At 43.5% G+C, this 22,260-nt stretch overlaps 1 protein-coding gene across 1 annotated transcript in view; it reads right to left on the minus strand.

Annotated features, from left to right (window-relative positions):
• The window catches only part of rims3 (regulating synaptic membrane exocytosis 3), a gene marked incomplete at both ends in the record, with an annotated part of 39,856 nt that extends 18,387 nt beyond the window's left edge, over positions 1-21,469 (minus strand). Inside the window, one exon of the mRNA XM_080735049.1 lies at positions 21,214-21,469. Within this exon, the coding sequence (XP_080591175.1) occupies positions 21,214-21,469 (256 nt within the window). The remainder of the gene's footprint in view (positions 1-21,213) is intronic.
• Positions 21,470-22,260: the final 791 nt, after the last annotated feature.

The raw sequence follows: 22,260 nt of genomic DNA on the forward strand, positions 1-22,260 counted from the left end.
CTCTAATGAGCAGGTGGGTGTGGCCAAATAAAAACATAATTTTAACACTTTCAGTAGATTTTTTTTTTCTTCTTTTTATTCATTAGTAATTAGTCACTTTTGCTCCCTGTGGGAGCTTGTTCATCTGCAATTTTTGAACATTTGAGCATTTTGTAGAATCAGCCTCAGGTCGTAATAGGTCAATTAATGGTATGTTATCAATATAGTATTAAGTGTTTTGCCAATTATTTGGGGTCCCACTTGCAATATCCTCGCGGCCCAGCTGGGATTCACTGCTCTTAATGACCTCAAATCTCCCCATCAGCTATATTTAGAGGTGTCCGGTTCTGGAGGTACCGACGCGGATCTCTCTCGTCTCCCGCGCCCCATGCTTGGATACTGTTGCTAAGCATGTGGATTGCCTGCCGTCACTGGTGCAGCCAATAGGCATGTGGGAGTAGCCGGCGTTTCTAAAAACAGCATTCTATATTACAGGCATATAATGAGAGAGGCTTCATCAGTGTTCTCTCCAAATGTCAGAGCAGCCTTAATGATCTGTGTGTGCGCTCGCTGCACCACACACGCACGCACGCACGCACGCACGCACGCACGCACGCACGCATGCACGCACGCACGCACGTACGCACACCTAATACCAACACACCGCAGACAGACACATACTCTAATGTACATATGTAAATAACAAATGTGCATCGTTTATGCACGCACGCACGCACGCACGCACACACACACACACACACACACACACACACACACACACACACACACACACCCACACTCAGTGGATGGTGCTTGGCTCTGTTTTCTACCTGCTTGGTAATTTCAGTAATCTCTGTTTCCTTTTCTTGTATGATTCCTCTATACACTAATAATTCTCTCCTTGTCAGTATACTGTAAAAATCAAGTTATCCTATGGTTGGTAATGTATCTACTTAACCACTTGAACCCTAACATCCCTACAAGCTCACAATGGATCTATAAGCTCACAACAACGGGTCACATTGAGACGCGTTGTTAGCTTGTACATCTCTGCCTTTTCTTGGTGAAGGGCTTTTGTGTATCGAGGGGAAAAAAGGAATGGGCAGAGGATAGACTCCTTGGGGACAGCGGTCAGTGAAGTATATGGGATTTAAGTGTTTAACTTTAAAAGAAAATCAGTTCCGGGGTGATGGGCTGTTTGTCCGTCACTCACAGCTTCTTCATCAACTATTTAGTTAGGGATGTGGGAGAGTCAAAACTTGCAGTTTAGTTTACATTATGCATTTTCAAAAACAACAGCTTCTTCCCAGAACTGACAGCATGGATGGACTCAGAACCTCATTCTCCAGATACACATAATGTACGCACGTACGCACGCACGCACGCACACGCACACGCACACGCACACACACACACATAAACACTGTTCTCTCTGTTTATGATGCCAAGTGCAATATGGGCTATTGCCAATAGCCCATATTGCACTTGCCCAATAATTGGGCAAGTGCAATATTATATGGTTCCCTGTGGTCCCCCCTTAATTCAATATTCAAGACGTATTCTTTTCTTAACATTTATTTATGTATTAAAAAAACCTTTGAGAAATAGAGTTTAAAAAACATTTATTTATGTATTATGGATGTTTTTATTTGACAAAAAAACATTCATCCATATTTGATTATGATTACTTGACTATAATGACAGACTAAAAGTTTATGGCATAATCTTGCTACAGTATATCAGTATTTCTTTGGTGATGCTGCTGTTTGTTTTAGGATGAACTAAACAACATTTTTGTTGTATGTTCCAGTGACAATAAACATCTTTTCTTATCTTGTATAAATCTAATCGCAACTTCCTCATACACAATCGACAAAACACAATTTTTTTACTTCAGTAAAAGTATTGATACTGCAATCAATGTAGTAAAACTTAGTTACTTTCCACCACTACTATCTACAGTATGTGTGTGCGGACTCATGTGATTACTTCCTGGGTTCGGTTGGCGCTCTGCTGAGTGTTCCTCCAGGGACGAGGTATTACTCATCGCATGGAAGCCAACAGAAACTATTTTAATTGACACTCAAAGAAACCCCTCTTCTAGCACAGTGGAACACGGCCACTTATGTAAGGCTGTTGTCAAACGCCCTGTGCTTAGAGTGGTGTGTCATTTATCTATGTATATCTACACTATATTCTAGTAAGACGCACCAATTCTTTGCCATCTGGCCAGTGATGTATATCGGACCAGTTACCCATATATGGAGACCCCTGGTACCCATATATGGAGATCCATGTACTGTATATGGAGATATGCTGTGAGAGCCCAAACATGCTTACTCAGTTATTCGTTATGTGAAAGTCCTATGATGTCTATGACATCATACCCTTTTATGCCCATACATGGAGATCCCTGTCTGTAGAACCAGCCGTTAGTGTGGTATGTGGCCGATGTGGCCTCCAGTATATGGGCATTCACATGAAGTCCTGTTAGATATGGGCTTAACTCATTCTGTGCCAGATGCCAAAATGGCTCCAAGGTAGCTGTGCCGAGATTTTGTATGTTTTTCTTTACTATGCAATGAAAAAAAATGATTTTTTTTATATGATTTTTTTCCCCACAGTAACAGACACAGTTGTTGTGATTCAGTGGCAAAAATAATTTTGTCAATCGGACAAATGGTTCCAGAGATAGAGCTGTTTGAATGAAAAAAAGTGTCCATCCACTAGAATGGACACACATGAACACACATTTTCTCAATCAGCTAAACGAGGGAGCGAACACACAAACAGAGAAAAGCATCTCTCTGATCTCAGGTCATTTTGACATCTTTAAAAAAAAAAAAAAAAAATGTTTTTTTTTTTTTTTTTTTTTCTATGTAAAAAACACAAAAACCGTCATAAGCCGTCATTGGCACACAGGGCTATTGGAAAAAACCGTCATAAGCAGTCATTGGCACAGAATGAGTTAATATTGATTACATCAGGCCTTTTATGCACATACCGTATATGGGCATAAAAGGGATTATGTTAGTGTGACATCACAGTGAAGCTAGAGCGTGATGTCAGAGCAGCAAACCCATTCTGTTAAGAGTGGTTCCCCTGACATCAACAGTGACGTCAGAGCATGATGTCAGAGCGACACACCCATAGAACCAAATTTGAGACAGGTGATATCACAGTGATATCACAGTGATGTGTCAAGGGAACCACAGTGTCAGGCGTGACTGACAGAGCTACGGAAAGATGTGCCGGTTTTCATAGTTAACTGCAACCTACTGTCGCAATAAATATATATATACAGTATAGTAAAAACGTACACACACGCACGCACACACTCACACACGCACACACCATACATTTTTATACTTCATCGTTTCACAGTATTAGGTTGTATATAGCTGAATTTCAAGAGACCATGAGTTATTTTCGCAGTTTTTCAAAGTTTTAGAAAATGTCCACCTGGTTAAACCTTTCTGTGGGTTTTATAAATAATGAATCAATGAAAAGTATTTAACACAAGCTCGTGGCTAAATAATAAGTAAGGATCGTTTCCACCCGGCAATGACAATATGTTTTACTACTCCTAACATTTGATTCATAACAGCTGACAACAGGTTGCTAAACATCAAAGTTTATGGAGAGATAAGGGAGACGGAGCGAGGAGAAAGTAAACAGTGGTCCATAGAGACAGACAGACACACAGGCCAGACGAGACGGGAAATAGGATTCAAGTTAAAAACAAAGGATTCAATGAAGCTAAATAGGGGAATGGGGAGGGGGTGTGCTGTGGATGGTCAGATGGACGGAAGCACGGATGGATGGAAAGACGGAGGGACGGACGGAGGGACGGATGATGTTTTGTTGTCGTGGAGTGGAGGAAAAAAGGTGAGAAGTGAACCAAAGTGAGACACACACACACACACACACACACACACACACACACACACACACACACACACACACACACACACACACACACACACACACACACACACACACACACACACACACACACAGGGACATGCAGAGAATGTTAGAGAGGCAGGTGCTGACATTTCTAAAGGGGCCTTTTGGTGAAAATATTGAAAATAGCAGACCTCCAAGCTCACACCGCGTCACAGCGTGACGCGTTGTGAGTTTGGAGGTCGGCTATTTTCAAGACTTGATACCACACTAAACTAAGCATAAAGGCAATATTGGAGATATGGGTGTATAGCATGGATTTCTACACAGTGAGGTCAATTCTTTCAACATAAGATGCTGCATTCAAGTTCAGGAGAGTTTGGACAAGGCAATTCTATTGAATGCTGCCTTTAGGTATGGCATGGAAAGAGAGCATTTGCATTTCTTTCACCATGGTAAAAACTGCATTCATGGTCTGTAGAAGGCGCTTTTTACAGACGGTTAAAAGGGCAGGGGCCCCCTTCAATGTCTATGTGTGCACGTGCCTGCGCGCACACGCACACGCACATGCACACACACACACACACACACACACACACACACACACACGCACACACACACACACACACACACACACACACACACACACACACACACACGCACGCACGCACACACGCACACACACTCACAAAGAGCAACGGAGAGAGGAAGAGCGAGAGAGCAGAGCGGAGGGTATTAAGGGCAAGACCTCAATAGAGGACAAAGTGAGCAAAGTGAGGAAGACTCAAGCAAAGGGAATAAGCAGGAGGAGAGAGAACGGGGGGGGGGGGGGTAAGGCTTACAAACGAATGAACATGCTGGTCGCTGCTCTTGGTGCAATGCAGACAGCATCGCCATGGTAACCGGGATGGAGGGAGAGAGAGAGCGAGCGCAGCAGATGTGGAGGAGGAGGAGGGGACTGAATAGGAAGGAAGAGATCACCACTTCATAACCGCGTGATGGGAGAGGCGTGGCGGGCTAACGAGGAACCGAGTAGTGGTTTGCGCGACGCCGAACCGACCCCGCTGAATCGCAGTGTTGTAAAGTAACTAAGTAGATTTACTTCGGCACTATACTTAAGTACAGTTTTGAGGTATTTGTACTTTACTTGACAATTTCCAATACTTTTACTTCTACTCCAATACACCTCGGATCCAAATATTGGACTTTTACTCCACTGCATTTATTTGAAAACTTTAGTTACTAGATACTGGATACTGCAGATATAAATTATAATATTATAAAATATTAAGGCTGGGACTTTAACTGATTAATTGCGATTAATTAATTACAGAAAATTAACGCGATTAAAAAAATTAACGCATTTTAATCGCACTTAGTTTTTGCACCACAAAACCTTCAGTTTCGGGCTTACCGATCATAGCGATGCACCAACCAACTCACTCGTTGATTCACTCGTACAACAAAATGTGTTTTATTTGAAAAAAATGCTTCTCAGGTCAAATATTGATGTGCGATTAAAATGCGATTAATTGCAATTAATTAATCACAGAGCCTGTAATTAATTAGATTAAAATTTTTAATCGCATCCCAGTCCTATAAAATATACATTAATCCACTTTAGACCTATTTTATACCTAGGCTATTTTCAAACATTTTGTACTTTTACTTTTGGTGCTTAAAGTATGTTTTGATGCCAGTACTTTCATACTTTTACTCAAGTACATTTTGAATTCCAGACTTCTACTTGTAAGGGTGCCCTCACACCAAAATACCTATGAGAGTGGAATCCGCGTTCCGCCAATGCATTTCAATGAGAAGGGAGCGTTTTTTGCAGAAATCCTCTACTGGCATGAAACCGCTTCACTCTCACTGAAATGCATTGGCGGAACGCGGATTCCACTCTCATAGGTATTTTGGTGTGGGGGCACCCTAACAGAGTATTTCTACATTGCAGTATTGATACTTTTACTTAAGTAAAACATTTGAGTACTTTTTCCACCACTGCGAACCGACCCCGCTGAATCACTACTTTACCACTTCCGAAAATGTGGTTGAAGACTTTCGCATGGAACACAGCAGATCGACAAGCTCTTTCCGGCGAAAGCTTATTGCACCACAGAAAATAGAAAATACACTAGTATAGAGTCCTGAGGGATTCCGCCTCATCCATATGTGTTTAACCAATTAGACCCCTCTACACTGAGTTAAACGGTACATGCCGTGCTCTTTTTCCGATCTATTTCTCGCCGGTCAGAGCTGCTGTGAGGAATTCACGTCTGTTATCCACAAGTTTCCACAGTTTGTCCCATGAGCCTTTGTGCTTGTTCAGTGATTTGATTCAGCTGTGTAGAGGAAGTGAAGCACACATTTTTCCCCAGTAAGCTTGTTGGGAAACTGGTGGATAGAATTACAAAACTGGTCCGATATACCGGTACATCCCTGGTCAGATGGCAGGGCGAGGTCGCATGTCGCCCTAAGGCGTCTTACTAGTGGGTATGTAACTCAGAGAGTGTACAAATGGAACCAACGGGTCCATTTGGTTCCATTTGTGTGAAATTAACGTTGATTTTACAATGGGGGTCTCAGAGATAGCAAAGGGGGGTCTGCAGCATTAATGCATGTCAAACTGGGGGTCCTTGAAATTAATTGAGAATCTTATGGGGGTCCCAGGCATATCTTCTCAAAGGGGGTATGCGGAATAATAGGTGTCAATTTGGGGGTCCTTGACATGAAAAAGTTTGAGAACCACTGCATTAAGGGATCGAACCGGTAAGGAGGGTAACGTTAACCATAATCGTGTCTGTTTACAACCCTGGTGCCAGCATGCAGTGTGTCATGGAGTTACTAGTCTCGCGAGGCTGTTGCCTCCCACACTTGTCAAATGCTTCCGTCATACGGTCTGGAGCACGGAAGCTCTGAAAGTCATCTGAGAGTGAGGCGGATGTGACGCCCCCGCTTCCATTTCGTCTTTACGGCCGCGCACAGTTCGCCTAATATAAATCCAAATAATCAAAGCATATAAAGCTAGCTGCTTATCAGAAATGGAAATATTAATGATATTTTTGAAGATATTTTTAAAGATATTTTTGCGGGGGCACCCGCCGGCCTACTGGTCCAGGCGCCTACTACTTAGGGCTATAGGCATTGCCACATAGGCATGGATGCCTGGCGGCGGCGCCGGTTCGATTCCCGATCCGAACGACCTTTGCTGGGTGTTGCTCCCCATCGCTCCCCCCATTTCCTGTCAGTCTACTGTCTTATCAATAAAGGCATAAAAGCCCCAAAAAAACAAATCTTTAAAGTTATTCTACAAACAGATGGCTGTCAGCTTCCTTTCTCAGCTTTCGGGGGTCTGAAAAGAGCGTCTGAAAGAGTTCCCAGACTCTGTCTAGCATTCGAATGTTGTGGAATAGTTGTCTGACTCTGGGAGGCTGTGTGGTTACGGCAGCTGAAGGGACGGGATGAGGCCGTCGCTATCAGGGGTGTCGCACCAAATTCTGGGCCCTGGGTACAAGGATTCACTGCGTTATTTTGTGCTTTAACTATTGAAAAATAGCAGATATACAAGCTCACAGCGCGGCATCGAGTGCCACGCTGCGAGCTTGTAGATCTGCTATTTTTTTTTTTTAATCGTGAAGATTTGTCTTTGAAGGTTTAAAAAAAAACTATGTTTCTATGTCAGTGGTGCTCAAAAGGACCCCCAAAATATTATGTATTTGGCCACAGACCCCCATCTTAAAATATTTAGTTCCAGGGACCCCCCTGGAAAAATACATACCGGTATATTCAAAGATTTGCAAACATTTTCAGCGCGGTGCCGCGCTGTGAGCTTGTATATCTGCTTTGTTTCAATAGCTAAAGTATAAAATAATTAAGGCCCCTCCGCCTTGGGCCCTGGTAACTCAGTCCCACTTTTCCCACCCTTGTGACACCCCTGTGTGGAATAGTTGTCTGGCTTTGGGAGACTATGTGGTTACAGCAGCTGAAGGGACGGGAGGCTGTCGCTATGGTGCCGGCCGTCTCAGGTGGCGTTGTCTGGGATGAGGCTAGACGTTGTCATGGCAGCCGGAGAGAGCATGGCGTCTGTGATGAGTGTGATGATGCTTGCCACTCAGACACACACGCGCGCGCACACACACACGCGCACACGCACACGTTTGTATACTTGTGAGGACCTTTTAGGACGTCCAGTTCATGAAAGACATTTATACAAATGTTTGATGATTTTACCCTTAACAAACCTATATATAACCTAAAGCCGAAAATAGCCGATTTAAAAGCTCACGACGGGCACGTAATGCAATGGGAGGCATAACTCCAACCCTAACGCCTAAACACACAGACACACAGACAAAGACACAGACACAAACACACACACACACACACACACACACACACACACACACACACACACACACACACACACACACACACACACACACACACACACACACACACACACACATACACACACAGAGGCACATACACAGACCATACAGACACACCTTACGTAGGATATATTCTGGAGTGCAGGATTATAAATAGGTAGCAGTAGCAACGCTGGGCCCCATCATTCTCCTCTCCCTGGTCCCTCTTATAGTCTGATTTATACGCACGCTGGTGTGTTGCACACCGAGAATAGACAATTTGCAAGCTCACAACGTGTCACATCGCGGTACGCTGTGAGCTTGTAAATTGGCTATTTTCGCTGCGCTACATGGAGTATAGATCGGGCGTAACATTCTTGTTCACCCCTCTCTGTTCCTATCTCTACCGGCCTATCGATGTGTCTGTCTTTTGTTGCGACCATCAGGTCGCAGTTACTATCAAAACCACCACCGGCTGTCAGTCAGTCAGTCTGTCAGTCTGTCGGTCCGTCACACGTTACGTCACACTTTTGCCCTACTCATATCTCCGCCAACGTTGCCCCAATCCATGCCAAACTCAGTCTGCACACACACTCCTTGGCTGGCAAACCACAACCTCCACCCCTCATTTCTCAAATGGCCCTCTTCTAGCGCCACCATGAGGCAGATTCTTGCAAAACACAAAATCATGCAAAGCTGTACACAGTATCTCTAAAGTCATGTCATCAACATGTCCCATTTCCCATATTCCCTCCTGATTGGCTTTCTAAAGTTTGTGTATGCTGACCTGAGAGTTGCTTATCTCCTGATTTAGAGAGTCTTTCTGGTTGTCTATTACTCTCTTTCTCGCTCTCTCAATTCACTTCAATCTAATTTGGCTTTATTGGCACGTGCTGGCTGCCAAATAACAATTACAATTGTGCCAAATCACAATTACAATTGTGAAGGACAAATTAAACCATCAAAAATAAGAAATTGCTCTCTGTTGCTCTTTTCAAGTGTTCGGTGCTCTTGAGAAATCTGCCTCCCCCCGCAGCCCTCCTCATCATATCAAGTGTTTTTGTTTGTTCTCTCTTCATTTCCATGGCCAATAGGGAGGAGGCCGGTGTCTGTGGTTGTCATGGCGATGGAGATGGGCACACAGAGGATCCTTAATGAGCTTGGAGTTGTTCAGGGCAATGAAGCAGGATGCCTCTCTGTGTGCACGGTGTGTGTGTGTGTGTGTGTGTGTGTGTGTGTGTGTGTGTGTGTGTGTGTGTGTGTGTGTGTGTGTGTTCCTTTACTGGAATCAACTACTGTACTGTAACAGCTAGCCTTTTGTTAAAGGGCTGCCGTTTGGTACAATGGATGCTCATGTCAAGCATATAGCGTCACTGTCGGGCAGAAACCTTGTATCTCCAAGTTTCCAATTTGCTAATTCTTTTTTTGAGCGGTGGTAAACCGCTATAGAGTGGCTGTGCGTGTGTCTGCAGCCACTTTTTCCTCAGCGTTTTGCTATAGCAATGTGTGTGTGTGTAGCCTGTATTACATCACCAATTACATCCTAGACCTATATCCTAGTCTGAAGACGTTATGCAAGCACGACCACCACTCACTTCACATTGGGTGTGATTCTTCATAAAATAAAGCCCTGCTTCATCTTACAAGACTGTCGCACAAAATTAGTGAAAATAGCCAATCTACAAGCACACATGGTAGATCGGCTATTTTCAATATTTGTAATCGTCCCAACAAGGACGATAGACAGTAGTCAACAGTATTGTCACTACTGCTTGCACACTGGAACACCCAAACCTAACACACCCATACCCATTATTAGGTGTGTTACAGTAGCTGCAGCTGTGACGTAAGGTCAACCTTGTATAGTCTGTGCTAAAGAAAATGCCACACATCATGGTTATCTGCTGATCTGCTCTAGATTTGGATCACATACAGAGGGATATCTAACCAACGGAGAGCCGAAAGCAATATATCACGTACACCCAGTATTTGCCCTCACAATTCTTTTATAAATTACAGAAAACGCCCTATATAATGAACGCACCATCCAATCAATTGGCTAATATACTTATTTTACTTATTTCAATGTGAAATAGCAGACACTCAGACAGCTCTCAGCAGCTGCTGCCTCCTCCTGTCTGAATCAACTTTACTTGTGTGCAATCAATTGCTGTGTAAGGTGTGTGTGATGTGAATATGTATTTATGGTTTAGAGCCAGCTCCTCATTATCACAGACACTGGATTCCCATTATATTGATACACAGACAGCATTGTGTGTCTATCCACAACTTTCCAACGTCCCATCGTGCATTGCGCAGAAGGAGTGCAGCAGTTCCGGCGCAGCAGCCAAGAGTGATCTAGCTCATAGCGGTTGCATCTGCCACGCGACATGAGCTTGTATGTCAGCTGTTCTCCGAAAGTGTCCCACAAATAATTCTACAGTAAACTCTCACGGAAACAGGTGGATATGTGTATATGTGTGTGTGTACACACACACACACACACACACACACACACACACACACACACACACACACGCACACACACACACGCACGCACACACACACACGCACGCACACATGCACGCACGCATGCACACACGCACGCACGCACACACGCACTCACATACTCACACACTCACACACTCACACACTCACACACTCACTCTAATAAGTCTCTCTGAATTCTCCAGCGTACTGAGCATCATCTGCTTGTTTCAAAGTGAGTGGGTTTGTGAGACTCGCAGTTTCTTAACTCATAAATAAACCTGCTCTGGAAATAGGACTGTTTTCACTGATGGAGTGACTCACCAATTTAAACTGCATGGACAACCGTGTGCGTGTGTGTGTGTGTGTGTGTGTGTGTGTGTGTGTGTGTGTGTGTGTGTGTGTGTGTGTGTGTGTGTGTGTGTGTGTGTGTGTGCGTGCGTGTGCGCGCGTCACGCACGGACGCAGCCTCCGTGCGTGCGTTCGTGAAGTGAGAGAGCAAGCGTCTTTTCTCTCCCCACCGATACTAATAATAGCAGCAGGTGATAAATAGAACCAAAAAGGGACCAAAATAGCACCCCTGAACACCACCTGATACATAACACAGAATAATGAGGCAACAGCACAGCGGTACGGTACGTGTGTAGGTGGGAATGGGAGGATGCAGTAATTGAGAGGTTAAAGCATACAGCGAAGGAGCACGTTTGCCTGTCTCTGGCTCTTCCCCTATATATAAATCAAAGCCAGGGATCAACATGATATGAGTACATCTCATTAGGCTACATGAATGATATACAGAGAGTTACACAACAGGTGTGAGTGACATTTTATTCAAGGCTAGGGCTGTCACGATTATGACATTTTACATGACGATTATTTGTCACTCAAATAATTGCGATTAACGATTTAATTGTGTTTTTGTCGTTGACAATTACATTTCTTTTTGTCTTTTAGGCTTTTAAGTTCCACATGGTAGATATGACACATAACTAAATATACAAAGAAATGACTGACATATTTGACAACACTACACTTAGAAAAGAACATTGATAGTGGAAATAGCCGATCTACAAGCTCACAACGCGTCGCATCTTGTTTACGTTCTTTTTAATATATGAACATTTTTCAACATGGAAACGATGATGACGATTATGAAAAATAATCGCGATTATGTCAAATAATCACGATTAGACGATTATGTAATAATTGTGACAGCCCTATTCAAGGCTGATCATTGGCAGATAAGATGAGAGGAGCAATGTTTTTTCTTTGTTTGTTTTTTCTTTTCATTTAAAAAAGGAGTGCCCAAAATATACATTTTGGCAATTTGATTTAGAAGACACATTGTCAGCCAACACGTACAATCATACAGAGAGAAGCCTATTCAGGTTGACAGCCTGGTAGAATTAAGGAGTTATAAAGTATCTCTCTAGAGTTTACAAGAGATGTGCAAATCATTTTTCAAGAAGTGACTCGTGACTAACCGATTCATCGATTCATCGACCATGAGGGGACAGCTCTAATACTTTCCAATACCGTTATGACTAACCATTGTATAAACACATGTTGTTGTTGCCGTTTGCGACTGCAAGCAGCCAAGAGTTGGCGAGAAACGCTCTGGAGAAAAAATAAATCTCAGGCAAGCAGTTGCCAGTAGCAACAAATTGACTGGAACCAATTTGCAAATTTAGCATGGCCAGAACACGCCCCGCAGACACACTCTGCCACAATAACAACACCATAACAACACTGGCCCTTAATGCTTTGATGCTCTGACACATTCTCCTCTCCTCTGTGTCTGCCTTGCCTTTTCTGTTTGTTTGTTTGTTTGTTTGTATCTCTATCAGTTCCACTTCATTTGGTTCCACCATGCACCCTCCCTCCCTCCATATTACTTCTCTCTCTCTCTCTCTCTCTCTCTTCTGTAGACTATTCATTCACTACAGGGGGGGTGCAGTCCTGCCTCTACGTCCTTCACCTCTACCTCCCAATTAAAGCTTTCAGCATAGTTTAGGGAAATAAATAAGCAAACACTGTGATAAATCTGCCAAATACATGGACATTGTATATTGACAAACCTGCACCTTGACATGAACCCAGAGATTACACACATTTATCGATAGACCAGTGTAGCTATATGGAATTGAAAAGTAATCAAACCCCTCCTTTACATTTTTTCTTCTTAAAAATGCTAAATACAATGCACAAGTAGGTATTATCGATACAATCGATTCTTTGCACTGCCGATTCGATACGATACAAAATCAAACGATACGATTCAATTTTAGCTGTTTTAATTTCGATATTTCGATTCAGTTACTATACCGTTACACCCCTACCGGACGGCTAGGCTAGTGGCCCGGGTGATATTTTGCCATTTCTGTGTGATATCTCTCTCTCCACGAATTAAACAGCTTCTGGTTGTGTTGGTCTGTAGTATAGGTGATGTTACCTCCTAAGCAAACTAAACATTTCTTCAAAACTGCACATGATGGTATGTATCGTCACTGTCGGGCAGAAACCTTGTATCTCCAAGTTTCAAATGTGTACATTTCTTCGCAAAGGAAAGCACTGCTTCATCATACAAGTCCATTTATATGAGATACTTCAATGGTTTCCTATGGAAATAAGCTCTAAGTCTTTTTGAGGATCTCCTTTTAGTTGACCTTGTACCAGTGAAGTGTACCGTCATGAAACTGTACCTTTTTCTATGCAAACTTCTAATAAAGTCTTCAATCAATCAATCAATCACACAAAAGTAGTGAAAACAGCTGATCTACAAGCACACAACGCCTCACGGTCATTTATCATTTTAAAAATGATAAATACAAAACAAACAGTTTTGGACATACAAGGTTTCCACCCGACAATGACGATATGTTAAAACAAAATAAATCACAAGCAACTTGAATTTATGACCAATCACACACAAAGTTTGCGTTGGTGCCTTCTGTGGTGATGATCAGCTATTTAGAAAGTCTTGGAGTTGCAACTCAAGAAAGGCCACCCACCACAGACCCTGCTCCTAAGACAGACTATGCACCAACTGCACACCAAATGTGGTGGAGACAGAGATACACTTCCTAACCACCTGCGCACTATGCCAAAGACATCAGAGACACGTACTTCCCACAGTCAAAGTGAGTTTGAAAACATGACCAACAACAAAAAACTCCCATACCTACTGGGATAAATACAACAATGTGCAAACACAGCAGCAGGATTTGTGAACTATTGCGATAAAATAAGGCTTGCGAATGGAATACAACCACCCTAAGGACTACAAACCATTGAGTGATCTCTAGACCTACTGCACATATAAAGAGAGCTGCTACCTTTAAATGCATTTTAAATACAAGTCTTTTTTTTATACTATTTAAAATCGTTTTGAGAAAAAATGATGCTATTTGTCCCCAAGCGACTGCAAAAGATTGCTGCTATTCAAAAAGCTTATATACCCTGTATATATAACGTATATAACGATGAAATGTGACATAGCTCTGTTTACACAATGCTGTACCCCCTCCAACTGTATATATGTTCCCCTTTTTCATGATATTATGACACTTGCTTTGGCAATGTAAAGCTCCTTGGAATTGAACTGAAATGAAATTGCAAGAATGCATTTGTTTTTCGTTTTCTCTGCAGTTACATCATTTTGTTTTTACAACCTTCGTTTTGGAAAGAAGCAAGCTGCAGCTATAAATCCCCACATTCTCCTTCTCCATCACTCGCTTCCATCTCTCTCTCTCTCTCTCTCTCTCTCTCTGCCTATACGTCTGCCTGTTCCTCCTTCTCTCTCCATCTCTCTCTTTCACTCTTTCTCTCTTGCACACTCTCCCCCCTCTCACCCTCTTGTGTTCAACGGAGCGTTTCAAGCTGGGACTGATTGATAATTAACTGGCTGCTCTAAGACCTGACCCCGCTGCATGAGCCAAAGTAACCACACGCATGTCGCCGGGAAGATGGTCCGCTGACAGACAACCTGACCGGGATGGTAATGACCACAGAGGCTGAACAAAACAAGAACTTCCCAACATGGCAGGCCAAATAATCCAAAAAGACCCAGCAGGAGGACTGTCTGTGTTGTCCTCCTGCTTGTTTCCATTCTCTCTGTCTGTCTCTTATGGCTCAAAAAATAAAACATTATGCAGAAGTGAGGAAAAAAAATGCTCTCTTGATTTTAAATCCCCCAGTGGCGCAGATAATTACACTGTAAAGGAAAAACAAAGGTAAATTCTGTTCTTTTTAGCAAGGCAAACAAATGACCAATACGTGTCGAATCTCAGGTCTTCATCAGACCGCAGATTAGAAAATAAGCAAGACTTCTTGGATATCGTACGTACCTATCACCTGTTGAGTGAGCGACTGGAACAATGCAACACTTCCTTCTTTCGTTAGAAAAAATGCAGCATTCGCTCTGCTTGGAATCTTTGACATGGTCGTATGACAAAGTATAGAGACGCGTCTTTAGTTTGTCCACCAGTCTTATTGTCTATATTTTTGTCTCATTTACAGTAGCTGGCTACACGTGTGGTCTGTAAGTCGTCCATCTATTGTCCACCGGTCTCTCTGGCTGTCTGTCTGTCTCTGAATAGTTCGAGCCTGCCTGTCTGTCTGTCTCGGGCAGTCCTACTGTTCACCTGGGACATTCTTTCTTTCTGGCTGGCGTATGGTGCAATCCGTTGAGAAAAGAGCAGATTAGGGGAGATCAGTTTCCCTCCGTCCAAACTTGACGGGGGGGGACACTCAGTAAACAGCTTTGTTTGTCTCCCGGAATACTGTAGCTAAGGGAGGATTAACCTAGTTGATCGGCAAAAATGCCCTATTCTTGGTAAGAGTAATGTAATCTCGTTAGCAACTTGCACCAGCGCTCAGGACACCACACCCACAATACTGGAGTGAGATTGGATTTGATGGCTATACTACCCGGGGCGAATTCATTTGAGCCCGCCTGAGACGATCCGCTTAATTTAGTTCCCGTAACCACCTCTCAAGGTGGTTACGGGAAGTCAAAGATGAAGGTGAAGGTGAGGACGAGGGGAGAGGAGAGAAGATGAGATGAGAGGTGGAAAGGCTGCTGAAAGGAAGAGAGAAGGAAAATAGAAGGGTGATGGGGAGAACAACAGGAGGAGAGGAGAGGAGAGGAGAGGAGAGGAGAGGAGAGGAGAGGAGAGGAGAGGAGAGGAGAGGACAGGAGAGGAGAGGAGAGGAGAGGAGAGGACAGGAGAGGAGAGGAGAGGAGAGGAGAGGAGAGGAGAGGAGACTTCAGTATTTCCAAGTTCCAATACTTTTACTTCTACTCCACTACATCTCAGATCCAAATGTTGTACTTTTACTCCACTATATTTATTTGAAAACTTTATTTACTAGTTACTTTGCAGATATAAATAGCCGATCTACAAGCTCACAACGCGTCGCATCGCAACACCGAGTGCCGTGCTGCGAGCTTGTAGATCTGCTATTTTCAAACATTATGTACTTTTACTTTTGGTACTTTAAGTACATTTTGAGGCCAACACTTTTGTACTTTTACTCAAGAACATTTTGAATTCCGCACTTTTACTTGTAACGGAGTATTTCTACATTGCAGTATTGACACTTTTATTTAAATAAAAGAATGTGAGTACTTTATCCACCACTGAGGAGAGGAGAGGATACTGTGATTTTGTGCCAGGCAGCTCTGTGTTCTTCTGCCAGCTGATAACATCTAAATTTAGACAGCCTCCTCCCTCAACCCATTCCTCCCCTCCTCACACACACACCTCCTCCCCTGGACCTCCCTCCACCCCCCCGTTCTCCTCTATTGTGCTCCCCTTCATCATGAGGAGCAGAGAGACATTAAAGGCCCTCTGGTGAACATATCGACATCTCTCCCTGCATTACAAGTGTCAGCTGTGCTTGAATGCGCCAAGCTCTCTGCATTTGTGTGCGCGCGTGTGTGCGTGTGTGTGTGTGTGTGTGTGTGTGTGTGTGTGTGTGTGTGTGTGTGTGTGTGTGTATGTGTGTGTGTGTGTGTGTGTGTGTGTGTGTGTGTGTGTGTGTGTGTGTGTGTGTGTGTGTGTGTGTTTGTGTGTGTGTGTCAATCATCACAGAAAGACGTTTTATTTGTCACTCACTCATACAGGTATAGTTTGGCTTGTCCGCAAGACTACAGCATAAAAGACAAATACATGTGCGTTACTATATCGAAAAATTAACGATATCGAGGTATCAACATGCGAGGTATACAAATCGACGAAGACGGCTTGAAATGAGGTATTGGTGTATGTGTCAAATTAATTAACAGACACACTATGTATGCACGTAGCACATGCAAAAAAGCAATCCATCTGTAACCAGGTGTGGTTATTTCAATAAAACCATTGCTGGAAAATGGAAATAAGGCATTTAATTTCTTTATTCTATGTGTACTGTGCAGTGTGCATGCATGGATATTCTATTCATTATCTGGGTTAGGCAGGCAGTGGACCTAAAGCAGAAAAACATTAAAACGATATAATGCAATTGTTTTTACTAATATCGTAAGTAATATCGATATCGAGGTATTCAACAACATTATCAAAGGTTTTCCTAATATCACCCACCCTTAAAGTGCGTGTTTGCATTCTTGTTTACATATTTGCGCACATGTGTTGCTCTATTCATTGGCCATATGGCCACTATGTCAGAGCTGGCATGAGAAGACGTAGCAAGCAAAGCGCCCGTTCTTTTTTTAACTGCTCATTTCCCACTTTTTCATCGTCCTCTCCTGCAAAACAAGCCACACTCTTCTTCCGCAATATCTAACCAGTCTGCTGTCCACTTCTATCAGTCCAAGTGATTCTCAACCTTTTTGATTTCAAGGACCCCCAGTTTGATCACAAACAGGAGTCGTTGTAATGGAGTGAAGTTGCAGGACACCTTTTTGTCTTCAGCAAATGATAATCCTGATCAGTGTTGGTTTGCTTCATGTTGACAACTACCTGGTACCTGTTGTAACTTGATTTAATATGCTTAGATGATCAGGTAAGCGCAAAGGTACAGTAACTGACCTGAATATGGGAGAGTACGTCTATGCCTAGTACGACCCATAGACTTCCATTGTAAAAGGAGAATATTCACATAATATTTGATTGATTGATTTTTTTAACTTGTTTCTATATGTGCTCAGAGATAAAAACAGAAGAACAAGGAAAATGCTGGCAAATGTGGCAAAGATCAAAGAGTGTCTCGTAACTTTTCAAAGAGTCCGGACAGAGTCACGTCTTACAAGTGTGTAACTGGTCATGAAGTGTCCGTACTAAGAGAATAATAGAACTTCACTTTAAAAAGACATAAGCTGGAGCCATTGCTGCAGAATGCATATAGGGGAAACACTGGAAGAACATACAGAAGGCATCCAGATCTTCAAACAGTATAATCAACACGAAGTTGACATTTTTATTTAAAAACAAAAATGCTCTATCGGGTTTGTAATGTTATACATTACAGATAACGATAAGTTCAGTATGACTCCAGCATGGTTCAGAACTACCCCGGCTGACAGAGACTTATTAGGAGGAATAACCCCAACCATTTACATGTCTCTCTCTAACATACAGCACATGCACATTCACGCGCATGCAAAAAAACTAAACACACAGACAGACGAAAACGGGCCGTAGACAGAGGGTAGAACATCCTGAAACAGCAGCCAGCAGCCCTCCAGTCGACCAGTCTGACTCACAGCACTCCAACAGTGTTAGAGCTCAGAACAGAACACTAAGGCCCAGTGATCCACTCACCATAGACAAACATACAGTACATTATACGCAGGACAGGAGCGCACACACATGTTCATCGTGCATGTATGAAAGTTCACAAACGAGGACACACACACACACACACACGCACACGCACACGCACATGCACGCACACGCACACACACACACACACACACACACACACACACACACACACACACACACACACACCCTAAAAAAAAGGTCACACAGAAATGAGCTGAATAAGAAACCCCAAGTGGATTTGGAGAGTCGGAGTCGCAAGTGTTTGCAGCTGAAACAAAGAACAGTGCCTTGGAGCCAGGCTGTCGTCATGAGCTTACATCTCTGCTCTCTTTTCTCTCCCCACCCCCTACCCTCTCCCCCCCCCCCTCCCCCCCCCCCCTCTCTCTCTCTCTCTCTCTCTCTCTCTCTCTCTACTGAGCCTGTATGGATGGCATGTTTTCCAATATCCCCACTGAGAGTGAGTGGGCTTGTGTTTGCCATCGAGGAGCCAAGTGAGAAATACTTTTCTTTGCAGCTGCACAGCCTCTGTAATTACACCCCACAGGAGACATATTAGAGCACACTGCCACTATTATCAACACACAGCCACCAGCCTCGCTAGTAGCTGCTATGTTAGCCACACAGCCAGGCAGGCTATTGAGTTCAATATACCCGCGCAATAGCCTTTTAGCCTCTTGAACGGGACTTGGGGGGGGGGGGGGAGAGAATAGACAACATCCCAACACAAAGGGCAGAGCAACTTTAGAGTTTGTTCAATAAGAGTATGTAATGGCGGTTACATAATGGAGACTGATGAGTCCACATTGCTGAATACGGTTCACAATGGCTTATGCTAATATCAACACATGTCGCAGCATGGAACGGCTGATGTTCCATACAGGTTAGTAATAACATCAATTACCTCAGTAAATGTGCTAGAAAGCACTCCACGCTTCTGCCATACAAAAGAGAGAGAGAGAGAGAGAAAAAAATAAGAGATTCTATCTGTAGATAAAACCCCAAGCGCAGGAGAGAGTTCTTTTTAGTGGTTCATTTAGTATTAAAACCTGCAGATCATCTATGTCCGTTCGTCCGTCCGTGCGTCACGCTTCACGTCACGCTCCATATATGGCCAAGACATCTCCATATATGGAGCTGGCCAATACCTCTACATCTTAGCCTCGTAAACCGCCCTCTTCCGGAAAGCATTTCCTGGATTACGGAAGTTGTACGTTTACTAGGCTATCTACATCTGACCTCACGGACGCCTCATGTCACTCTCCATATACTGTATGGCCAAGACATCTCCATATACGTATGGAGCTGGCCAATACCTCCCCATCTGACCTCACAGTCACAGACTCCAAATAGGGATATACCGGTAGCTGACCTGTTCTGACATCACAATGATGACTCGACCAGCCAGATTAATAGTTTAACTCCCGCTGTTTCAGCGATATAAGGCGTCTTACTGGTAATATTTATTTTCAGTTACATTTATATTTTTTCTTTCAATTCACCCCATCAAGTTTTTAAGTCCCAGTCACTTCTGGACAGGATATTTCGATAGTCCGACGTCCCATTAGTCCGGCATGGGTTAGAGATAGAGATACCGGTAGTAGACAACCAGGCGTCTCCTTCGATACACGTGACCAGCCACTCTTTTCAATGGGAGGGCGTAACGCGCGTATAGGAACATGCTATACAGTACAGTTCCACTACCCACTGAACAGATGCACTGAATGATCCAGTGGCTCCCAAACCTTTTAGCTCAAGACCTAAAAGACAATGCAGATCTGCTATTTTCACTACTTCTTAAACTTAATTTATAATGTATATTTTTTATGGAAATTATTAGATTGTATTCATTAAATACTTTTGAAAAAAAAAAAAAAACATTTGGTTTTTAATTGATGAAAAAGTACATATTTTTATGTGGGAAACACAAACAACAGGATATTTACTCTCGACTCATAAAGATTGGTCCGTGAACCAAACATGGGGTGTTTAAATTAAAATCATTATCATGAAGCTATCAGGGTCCCCCTCTCTCTTGTAAAGCAAGCGCAAGTTGAGAGAGGGCTGATGGTCTTTAAGAGAAAGAATGGAGAGAAAGATGACAGGGGCTTGGATGTGAAAGCCTGAGCCTAGGAATGCACTTGAAATTGGAAAGAAAGTTGCAAAGAAAGTGGTATCATTAAATTGCACAAGTCGCCTTGACCTTCAAGGAGGGTTTTGTATAACATTGTAAACATGGTGCCGGGAGAGAGAGTAGAGCCGTGTGTAAACAAGAGCACGTACAAGTACAGCCTAAGGACATTGTGAAATAAACGTAACAATGTTAAAACGCCTAGAGAGAGAGAGAGAGAAAAAAGAAAACTGTACGACAATAGTCACCCAAGTGACCCGGCAACGCTCAACAAGAAACCATCATGAAACTTGACCAGGGGTCATCAATATGTCTGTACACGGACAAATGTGCCCGTGGCAAAGGTTTTGAGTTGTCCGTGGGCAAATTTAGATAAAGTTCTTATTTTCATAAGACCCGATTACTGAAAGTCAATTCTTCATCAGAATGTATGACACTCATTTACTACAACACTATGATACTCTTGCATATTAGGAGCCCAACTAGTACTAGTGGTTCTCAAATGTTTTATTTGCAAGGAACCCCTTAACTCTGGGAGTGTACACATGGAACCAAATGGTTCCATCCGACTGACCTTGCTGGTTGAGTTGCTGGGTGCTCTTGCTCCACTGCGACAGCCCCACGATGGCGACCATCTTGGCGCCGAGGCTGGAGCGCCTCTTCTTGAAGCCGGCCAGCGAGGCGGTGTCGGGGCTGCTGCTCGTCGGGCTCTTCTCCAGGTTGTACATGGCCCCCGAGATGCTGGAGGAGCGCACCGCGTTCCTGGCCGCCGCACTCAGCCCGCTCAGCCCGCCCGGGCTGGGCACCTCCACGGAGCTGCTGAGCATCATGGTGCTCTCACACGGGTGCTGCAGGAGGCGAGGGCAGAGGGCACTGGAGGTGGAGCGGAAAGAGGGCAACCATGGAGAGCGGAGAGAGAGAGAGAGAGAGAGAGAGGGAGAGAAAGGGTGATGGGAGAGGGAGAAGAAATGGAGGGAGATGGTGGGAGGGAGAGAAGACCAGAACATGGAGGATTTTACAAATGTCTTGTAAATCAGTGTTTCTCAAACTTTCAAATTTCAATGTCTCCTCTTAACTCTGACAGTGTACAAATGGTTCCATTTGTACACTGTCAGAATTACAGACTAGGGACGGCATAGCTCAAGGGTATGGTCATTAGAGCACGAAGGAGCAAGAAGACTCTGCTAGTTGCTCCCGGTGAGCAGGTTGGTGCCTTGCATGGTTTCCTCCACCGTGTGTGAATGTAATGCACAATCTATGTAAAGCACCTTGGATAAAAGTGCTATAAAATGCACTATTTACCATTTATAGACTTGTATGGGTCAATTTAGACCCCCATGAAGGAACCCACAGAGTCCCTGGAATCCACTTTAAGAACCACTTTTCTAAATCAGTGGTTCTCGAACTTCTTTCCGTCAAGGACCCCCAAAAAAGTATTTTGGCCACCATCTGAAAATGTGTTGTGCCAGGGACCCCTTAAGAATTGTGTTAAAAATGTCTATGTTATTCAAAAAAATTCATACACTTTCAAGATTGTTTAATAAACGCTCCAAAATAACAGATGTACAAGCTCGTAGCGCTGCGCGAAGTGACGCGTTAGCTGTGAGCTTGCACATCTGCT

Source organism: Nannobrachium achirus (genome assembly GCF_963921795.1).
Source record: "Nannobrachium achirus genome assembly, chromosome: 10".
Classification (NCBI taxonomy): Eukaryota; Metazoa; Chordata; class Actinopteri; order Myctophiformes; family Myctophidae; genus Nannobrachium; species Nannobrachium achirus.